General features: G+C 58.9%; 1 protein-coding gene across 3 annotated transcripts in view; it reads right to left on the bottom strand.

Annotated features, from left to right (window-relative positions):
* Window positions 1-376: 376 nt before the first annotated feature.
* The window catches only part of TRIM46 (tripartite motif containing 46), a 55924-nt gene continuing 45538 nt past the window's right edge, over window positions 377-10762 (bottom strand). For all 3 annotated transcript variants that reach the window (XM_069949342.1, XM_069949341.1, XM_069949343.1), the window contains 3 exons: window positions 7857-8156; window positions 3944-4241; window positions 377-1133 (listed from right to left, as the gene is read on the bottom strand). In XM_069949342.1, coding sequence (XP_069805443.1) covers window positions 755-1133; window positions 3944-4241; window positions 7857-8156 — 977 coding nt within the window. In that variant the 3' untranslated portion in view covers window positions 377-754. The remainder of the gene's footprint in view (window positions 1134-3943; window positions 4242-7856; window positions 8157-10762) is intronic.

Genomic DNA, 10762 nt, shown 5'->3' with positions numbered 1-10762 from the left:
CCCTCATCGCCCCGTCCCCTCTCAGTAGGCGTGTGATCTCCCACACACAGCCCCCCCCCACTCAGTAGGCGTGTGATCTCCCTCATCGCCCCGTCCCCTCTCAGTAGGCATGTGATCTCCCACACACAGCCCCACCCCCGCTCAGTAGGCGTGTGATCTCCCTCATCGCCCCGTCCCCTCTCAGTAGGCATGTGATCTCCCACACACAGCCCCACCCCCGCTCAGTAGGCATGTGATCTCCCACACACAGCCCCACCCCCGCTCAGTAGGCGTGTGATCTCCCTCATCGCCCCGTCCCCTCTCAGTAGGCATGTGATCTCCCACACACAGCCCCACCCCCGCTCAGTAGGCGTGTGATCTCCCCCACATCACCCCGCAGGCGTGTGTCATAGCCCCGCTCCCGCTCAGCAGGTGTGGGATAGTTGGCTGGTTAAGCTCTTCAGAGACAGGAGCATGCAGGGGCCCCGCCGGCTCTATGTACATGCGTGTGTTCATGCGTGTTGTGTGCATCTTGTGTCGTCCTCTGAGGTTCACATGTATAAAAAGGAAGACGGGCGTTCACCCTAAACACAAAGAAGAGTGCATAAAAAGTGTACTGTGCACGGACAGGATGTCCCCGGGGGAGGGGAGGAGACAGTGGGTCCAGCCCGGATGGAAGGAAACAGAGGATGAAGAGACAAGAACACCGGTCCCGGGGGCCCCATGAGTCCAGGTGATGGCGGGAGCCTTCCGCAGGTCCAGCCTCCGGGCAGAGTCACTCCGCTTTGGTGAATCCCCCGATGGTGACCCTGCGCTCATGCTTGATAGACACCAGCTCCTGTAACTGAAGGGCCCCTCCCCCGATAAAGCAGAAGGCGGGGCACACCGGGCCCGAACAGTCCACACTGCCCTCCCACAGGCTGCGGTGCGACACCGCATCAAAGAAACCTACACGCCCCTTCTCATAGTCAAGGCAGACGCCCAGCCGCGGCGGCAGAGGAACAGTGCAGCCCGAGGGGTCCCGCGAGGTCGGAGTCGTTCCATGAGGCTGAAGGATCTTCCCCATCCCGATGGTCAAGAAGCAGAAGGACGGAGACATGTCCATGGTCGCATCTTCTGCCCCCGAGTCATGGCCGCTGTCCGGGTCATACCTACTGCACACAAGAAGGAGAAGATGGGACCCAAACACCATCATGGGGGCCACACTACCACAGCACAACACACTGACCACTACCACAGCACGACACACTGACCACTACCACAGCACGACACACTGACCACCACCACAGCACAACACACTGACCACCACCACAGCAAGACCGGACACACTGACCACCACCACAGCACAACACACTGACCACTACCACAGCACGACACACTGACCACTACCACAGCACGACACACTGACCACTACCACAGCACGACACACTGACCATTACCACAGCACGACCGGACACACTGACCACTACCTCAGCACGACACACTGACCACTACCACAGCACGACACACTGACCACTACCACAGCACGACACACTGACCACTACCACAGCACGACACACTGACCACTACCACAGCACGACACACTGACCACTACCACAGCACGACACACTGACCACTACCACAGCACGACACACTGACCACTACCACAGCACGACACACTGACCACTACCACAGCACGACACACTGACCACCACCACAGCAAGACCGGACACACTGACCACCACCACAGCACGACACACTGACCACTACCACAGCAAGACCGGACACACTGACCACCACCACAGCACAACACACTGACCACTACCACAGCACGACCGGACACACTGACCACTACCACAGCACGACACACTGACCACTACCACAGCACGACACACTGACCACTACCACAGCACGACACACTGACCACCACCACAGCACGACACGCTTATTACTACCACAGCACGAGACACTGACCACTACCACAGCACGACACACTGACCACCACCACAGCACGACACACTGACCACTACCACAGCATGACCGGACACACTGACCACTACCACAGCACGACACACTGACCACTACCACAGCACGACACACTGACCACTACCACAGCACGACACACTGACCACTACCACAGCACGACACACTGACCACCACCACAGCAAGACCGGACACACTGACCACCACCACAGCACGACACACTGACCACTACCACAGCAAGACCGGACACACTGACCACCACCACAGCACAACACACTGACCACTACCACAGCACGACCGGACACACTGACCACTACCACAGCACGACACACTGACCACTACCACAGCACGACACACTGACCACTACCACAGCACGACACACTGACCACCACCACAGCACGACACGCTTATTACTACCACAGCACGAGACACTGACCACTACCACAGCACGACACACTGACCACCACCACAGCACGACACACTGACCACTACCACAGCATGACCGGACACACTGACCACCACCACAGCACGACACGCTTATTACTACCACAGCACGACACACTGACCACTACCACAGCACGACACACTGACCACTACCTCAGCACGACACACTGACCACTACCACAGCACGACACACTGACCACTACCACAGCACGACCGGACTCACTGACCACTACCACAGCACGACACACTGACCACTACCACAGCACGACACACTGACCACTACCACAGCACGACACACTGACCACTACCACAGCACGACACACTGACCACCACCACAGCAAGACCGGACACACTGACCACCACCACAGCACGACACACTGACCACTACCACAGCACGACACACTGACCACCACCACAGCAAGACCGGACACACTGACCACCACCACAGCACAACACACTGACCACTACCACAGCACGACCGGACTCACTGACCACTACCACAGCACGACACACTGACCACTACCACAGCACGACACACTGACCACTACCACAGCACGACACACTGACCACTACCACAGCACGACACACTGACCACTACCACAGCACGACCGGACTCACTGACCACTACCACAGCACGACCGGACACACTGACCACTACCTCAGCATGACACACTGACCACTACCACAGCATGACACACTGACCACTACCACAGCACGACACACTGACCACTACCACAGCACAACACACTGACCACTACCACAGCACGACACACTGACCACTACCACAGCACGACACACTGACCACTACCACAGCACGACACGCTTATTACTACCACAGCACGACACACTGACCACTACCACAGCACGACACACTGACCACTACCACAGCACGACGGGACTCACTGACCACTACCACAGCACGACACACTGACCACTACCACAGCACGACACACTGACCACTACCACAGCACGACACACTGACCACTACCACAGCACGACACACTGACCATTACCACAGCACGACCGGACACACTGACCACTACCTCAGCACGACACACTGACCACTACCACAGCACGACACACTGACCACTACCACAGCACGACACACTGACCACTACCACAGCACGACACACTGACCACTACCACAGCACGACACACTGACCACTACCACAGCACGACACACTGACCACTACCACAGGACGACACACTGACTACCACCACAGCACGACACACTGACCACTACCACAGCACGACACACTGACCACTACCACAGCACGACTGGACACACTGACCACTACCACAGCACAACACACTGACCACTACCACGGCACGGCCGGACACACTGACCACTACCACAGCACGACACACTGACCACTACCACAGCACGACACACTGACCACTACCACAGCACGACCGGACTCACTGACCACTACCACAGCACAACACACTGACCACTACCACACTATGACCGGACACACTGACCTCTAACCCGGCAGCAGGACTGGACACACTGACCACTACCACAGCACGGCCGGACACACTGCATGCTTCCTCTCACCTGGGACTGATCACGTCCTGGGGCATCTGGAACAGTTCCTGCAGCTTACTCTCTTGCCCCACGCCCACTTTGACCACGTAGGAGCTGGGATCCACGGAGCACTCCCAGTAGTATCGCCCCTGTGTGATGGCAACGTCCCCCAGCACAAGCTCCATGGACACGTGACAGCTGGTCATCAGCCGCTCCGCAGCAAAGAGCATGGGCACCCCGGGCACGCTACGCACCGCCCTGCGATCCTTACTGACCACCAGCCGATCCCGGGGAAAACCACAACTGCTGTCCAGGAAGAAGTTCAGCACTGGAGGGAGAAGAAGACCACAGTCAACACAAGTGCACAGGAGCAACATACAGTACCAAGTGACCTGCTGACATGTGTACAGGAGGATACCATGTGACCTGCTGGCATCTGGTGTCCCACTATTAGTGTTATTTGCACCTGTCATAAAGCTTTCTGTCAGGTTAAGTGGTGGATGAGGTATTTACAGTTTTCCAAGAGGTGTCAGTGTTTCTTTTACTTATATGTATTATAATAATAATAATTATGCTGTTATTTGTATAGCGCACACAGATTCCGCAGCACTTTACATAGTTTTTGCCAATTATTGCTCCCTGTCCCCATTAGGGCTCACAATCTAAATTCATCTATCTGTATGTTTTGGGTGTGGGAGGAAACCGGAGTACCAGGAGGAAAACCACGCAAACACGGAGAGAACATACAAACTCTTTGCAGTTGAGGAAAGTTAGGGGTTACTGTCTGTTGTGTACCATGTGATTTATGCTGACCAATAGGAAGTGCTCTCTCTCAACCTATCCTGGCTCTCTACACACATTCACCCCCTGTAGGAGGAGTTAGCTCCGTGTGGGAGGAAGTACGCAGTTGAGTTGAGTCTAGCCACGAGTGTGAACAGATGCAGTTAGAGACTAACAGTTCTTCTACCACTACTATGATATATACTATGCAGTGCTAAGCACACAGCAGGGAGAGTAGTCACCAAGAAACACCCTGACCCACACCAGGAACAAGTCTAAACAGAGCAGGGCAGTGTTCTAAACAAGATAGGAACTAACTTCAGTAGGACAAAGCAACCAGTATATAAAGGTCTACGTATCCTACTGTGCAGTGAAGGTAACTAGGAAGACTTGGACACCCAGATAAGCACAGCTGGGGCTCATGCTACCCTACTGGAACAGGTTTTACGCTCCCAGGGGACAGAAAGCGGTCAGACAGTGTCTATACGCAAGTAACACTTCACTCAAGATACATCTACTAAAAGTCCTGGCAGAGTAGAAGGCTACACTTGGTTGGGGCTCGTCTGGCAAACTCCTCTCAAAGTACCGCTACAACTACCTCTATTACTTCTCTCAAGCACTTCCTACAAGCATTAAAGCGTACCTGTCATTTCAGGGTAATTTTTCTGAAAACAATAAATATCTATAGTACACGCGATTTTAAGAAACTCTGTAATAGGTTTTATTTACCAAAAGAGTTTCCTTCTGAAATGAAAAAGCTGTTTTTCTAGCTCCCCCCCCCCTTCAGAAGAAGCAGGATTTCTGTGTCCATTATGCTCTATGGAGAGGGGAGGGGCTGAGAGAAGTGAGTGAGCACGGAGCAGTCCTGCACAGCACAACACCCTGCAATCTTCTCTCAGTAAGTTCATAGATAAGCACTGACCTTTCTGACCCCTGAATCCAGCATTTTAGGTGCCCAGACAGTCTACAAACAGCTGACCTTCATGTCTCTTCTGTCTGCTCACTCATCTCCCTTGGCCCCTCCCCCTCCATAGGATATAATGGACACAGCAGAACCTGTCTTCACTGGCTTCTCTGTAATGAAGACGGCTTTGCCTGATACTGCAGAGATAAGAAGTGAGGGGGGAGGCTGGGAAATTGCTTTTTGAGTACAGAAAGAGGCTTTTTTGCCTAATAAACCCTATTATAGAGTTTCTTAAAATCGCTTATACTACTGATTTCTGCAAAAAAAAAAAAAAAAAAAGACAGTTCCACTTTAAAGTGAAGTGTACCAAGATTTCTTTTATTATTTGTGAAACCGTGTACGGTTATACTGAGAAGCCTGACAGTAAAGCTGTTGTGTTTCTATCACTGGTCATCTTCTGTCCACACCAGCACCTGTACACACACAGCACCGCACACCGTGGGTTATCATTAGAGATGAGCGAACCGTCCGGGGTTCGGGTTTGTATGAACCTGAGCTCTTGGCTTCTGATTCCCGCTGTCTGCCCGCTCCGTGGAGAGGGGGATACAGCCTAAGGACCGCCTAGAAAACTGGGATACAGCCATAGCCATAGGCATAGAGCCATAGGCTGTATCCCAGTATTCCAGGCGGTCCTCAGGCTGTATCCCCCCTCTCTACGGAGCGGGCAGACAGCGGGAATCAGAAGACAAGAGTTCAAGTTCATACAAACCCGAACCCTGGCCGGTTTGCTCATCTCTAGTTATCATCCCCTTTCTGTTGGTGGTGGCACCCATGGTCCAGGTGGGTCAGCTGCCACTCAGGACTACAGTGACAAGAGCCCAAGGACCCATCACAGCCCGACAGGTCACCGACCAATTGGGGAACAGTACAGCCAGCCACCGAAACAAGCAGCTACCAACATCCTAGCACTGGCGTCACCACTAAACCATCAGCAGCTGAGCGGTCACAATCACCCACCACACTGACAGGAGGATCCCATGTGACCTGCCGACGTGTGTACAGGAGGATCCCATGTGACCTGCCGACGTGTGTACAGGAGGATTTCATGGGACCTGCCGACGTGTGTACAGGAGGATCCCATGTGACCTGCCGACGTGTGTACAGGAGGATCCCATGGGACCTGCCGACGTGTGTACAGGAGGATCCCATGGGACCTGCCGACGTGTGTACAGGAGGATCCCATGGGACCTGCCGACGTGTGTACAGGAGGATCCCATGGGACCTGCCGACGTGTGTACAGGAGGATCCCATGGGACCTGCCGACGTGTGTACAGGAGGATCCCATGGGACCTGCCGACGTGTGTACAGGAGGATCCCATGGGACCTGCCGACGTGTGTACAGGAGGATCCCATGGGACCTGCCGACGTGTGTACAGGAGGATCCCATGGGACCTGCCGACGTGTGTACAGGAGGATCCCATGGGACCTGCCGACGTGTGTACAGGAGGATCCCATGTGACCTCCCGCGGTGTGTACAGGAGGATCCCATGTGACCTGCCGCGGTGTGTACAGGAGGATCCCATGGGACCTGCCGACGTGTGTACAGGAGGATCCCATGTGACCTGCCGACGTGTGTACAGGAGGATCCCATGTGACCTGCCGACGTGTGTACAGGAGGATCCCATGGGAGCTGCCGACGTGTGTACAGGAGGATCCCATGGGAGCTGCCGACGTGTGTACAGGAGGATCCCATGTGACCTGCCGACGTGTGTACAGGAGGATCCCATGGGACCTGCCGACGTGTGTACAGGAGGATCCCATGGGACCTGCCGACGTGTGTACAGGAGGATCCCATGTGACCTGCCGACGTGTGTACAGGAGGATCCCATGGGAGCTGCCGACGTGTGTACAGGAGGATCCCATGGGAGCTGCCGACGTGTGTACAGGAGGATCCCATGGGAGCTGCCGACGTGTGTACAGGAGGATCCCATGGGAGCTGCCGACGTGTGTACAGGAGGATCCCATGTGACCTGCCGACGTGTGTACAGGAGGATCCCATGGGACCTGCCGACGTGTGTACAGGAGGATCCCATGTGACCTGCCGACGTGTGTACACCATCACCAGCAGCATCCACCACAACCATGACCATCATCCACCACCCCCCTCATCATCATCATCCAGCCCTGTCCCCTCAGTATAATCTCTCCTGCCCCTTGGATATGTTTGCCCCCTCCTGCCCCATGATGGGGGGCACTCACCTGGTGCTGGGGGTGTCTGGAGGTAGATGTCCTCGCTGTACTCCCCGTATCCGGCCTTGTTGTAGCCCCTCACCCTCAGCACATACACGCTGTCTATGTCGGGACCCTCTAAGATGGTGCTGAGGTTCCACACCTCCTCCCGCCGCTGCCACAGCTTGAGGGTCTTGTGCTTGGGGTCTATTCTCCGGTACTCTATGGTGTAGTGCCAGGCGGGTGCTGAGTCCTGGGGGAGGCGCCAGCTCAGGAAGATCTGATCATAGGCGTACGTCCTCTGCGTGTCAATGACCGGAGCGTCTGGAGCTGCAGTACAAGAAACGAGGGTCAAAGAGGAAGATGGGAGGACCGAGGAAAGAGGAGGGACGCGGGGGGCTTCCATGCTAAGAGAGAGGGAAGAGAGAGACCCCCAAGCTGCAGATCAGAGAGCGAGCAGGAGGAGGACGAGGCAGAGGAGGATGGAGGGATGAAGAGGCAGGAGGGACAGGCGCTGGTCCCAGCACAGGGGGCACACAGATGGGGGAGGGGGGCTCCGGGCAGGAGGGCGGGTGGTCACTTGCCTCTGCTATCTCCTGGACAGCCCTACAAACAGAGAGAGGGACGTGTGGGTGTGAGGAGGGCCGGGCGGCTATGAGAGACCCTCCAGGAGCTCGCCGGGTCTCCACTACTACAGACATGGAGGCTCCGCGCGTCGACATCAAACACCTTGAAATGAATGGAAGTGAATGACAAAGCGTTAACATTCAGCACATGCAGCAGAACTCCTGCCCCTCCGGGCCCAGCGGCCCACCAGGTGAGACCAAAGGGACGCACCCCCGGCCAGGAGGCGGCCCACCAGGTGAGACCAAAGGGACACACCACCGGCCAGGAGGCGGCCCACCAGGTGAGACCAAAGGGACGCACCGCCGGCCAGGAGGCGGCCCACCAGGTGAGACCAAAGGGGCGCACCGCCGGCCACGAGGCGGCCCACCAGGTGAGACCAGAGGGACGCACCGCCAGCCAGGAGGCGGCCCACCAGGTGAGACCAAAGGGACGCACCGCCGGCCAGGAGGCGGCCCACCAGGTGAGACCAAAGGGACGCACCGCCGGCCAGGAGGCGGCCCACCAGGTGAGACCAAAGGGACGCACCGCCGGCCAGGAGGCGGCCCACCAGGTGAGACCAAAGGGACGCACCGCCGGCCAGGAGGCGGTCCACCAGGTGAGACCAGAGGGACGCACCGCCGGCCAGGAGGTGGCCCACCAGGTGAGACCAAAGGGACGCACCGCCGGCCAGGAGGCGGCCCACCAGGTGAGACCAAAGGGACGCACCGCCGGCCAGGAGGCGGCCCACCAGGTGAGACCAAAGGGACGCACCGCCGGCCAGGAGGCGGCCCACCAGGTGAGACCAAAGGGACGCACCGCCGGCCAGGAGGCGGCCCACCAGGTGAGACCAAAGGGACGCACCGCCGGCCAGGAGGCGGCCCACCAGGTGAGACCAAAGGGACGCACCGCCGGCCAGGAGGCGGCCCACCAGGTGAGACCAAAGGGACGCACCGCCGGCCAGGAGGCGGCCCACCAGGTGAGACCAGAGGGACGCACCGCCGGCCAGGAGGCGGCCCACCAGATGAGACCAAAGGGACGCACCGCCGGCCAGGAGGCGGCCCACCAGGTGAGACCAGAGGGACGCACCGCCGGCCAGGAGGCGGCCCACCAGGTGAGACCAAAGGGACGCACCGCCGGCCAGGAGGCGGCCCACCAGGTGAGACCAGAGGGACGCACCGCCGGCCAGGAGGCGGCCCACCAGGTGAGACCAGAGGGACGCACCGCCGGCCAGGAGGTGGCCCACCAGGTGAGACCAAAGGGACGCACCGCCGGCCAGGAGGCGGCCCACCAGGTGAGACCAGAGGGACGCACCGCCGGCTAGGAGGCGGCCCACCAGGTGAGACCAAAGGGACGCACCGCCGGCCAGGAGGCGGCCCACCAGGTGAGACCAGAGGGACGCACCACCGGCCAGGAGGCGGCCCACCAGGTGAGACCAGAGGGACGCACCGCCGGCCTGGAGGCGCCCCACCAGGTGAGACCAGAGGGACGCACCGCCGGCCAGGAGGCGGCCCACCAGGTGAGACCAAAGGGACGCACCGCCGGCCAGGAGGCGGCCCACCAGGTGAGACCAGAGGGGCGCACCGCCGGCCAGGAGGCGGCCCACCAGGTGAGACCAAAGGGACGCACCGCCGGCCAGTAGGCGGCCCACCAGGTGAGACCAGAGGGGCGCACCGCCGGCCAGGAGGCGGCCCACCAGGTGAGACCAAAGGGACGCACCGCCGGCCAGTAGGCGGCCCACCAGGTGAGACCAAAGGGACGCACCGCCGGCCAGGAGGCGGCCCACCAGGTGAGACCAGAGGGACGCACCGCCAGCCAGGAGGCGGCCCACCAGGTGAGACCAAAGGGACGCACCGCCGGCCAGGAGGCGGCCCACCAGGTGAGACCAAAGGGACGCACCACTGGCCAGGAGGCGGCCCACCAGGTGAGACCAGAGGGACGCATCGCCGGCCAGGAGGCGGCCCACCAGGTGAGACCAAAGGGACGCACCGCCGGCCAGGAGGCGGCCCACCAGGTGAGACCAAAGGGACGCACCGCCGGCCAGGAGGCGGCCCACCAGGTGAGACCAGAGGGACGCACCGCCAGCCAGGAGGCGGCCCACCAGGTGAGACCAAAGGGACGCACCACCGGCCAGGAGGCGGCCCACCAGGTGAGACCAAAGGGACGCACCACCGGCCAGGAGGCGGCCCACCAGGTGAGACCAGAGGGACAGCAGAACTCCAGGCCCAGCCAGGAGGCGGCCCACCGGGTGAAGCTAAAGAGACAGCAGAACTCCTGCCCCTTCAGGCCCAGGAACCCACTGCCAACCAGGAGGCGACCAACTGAGTCAGGCA

The sequence above is a fragment of the Dendropsophus ebraccatus genome, chromosome 13, assembly GCF_027789765.1.
Source record: "Dendropsophus ebraccatus isolate aDenEbr1 chromosome 13, aDenEbr1.pat, whole genome shotgun sequence".
Lineage (NCBI taxonomy): Eukaryota > Metazoa > Chordata > Amphibia > Anura > Hylidae > Dendropsophus > Dendropsophus ebraccatus.
This window is presented reverse-complemented; position numbering and strand designations above follow the sequence as displayed.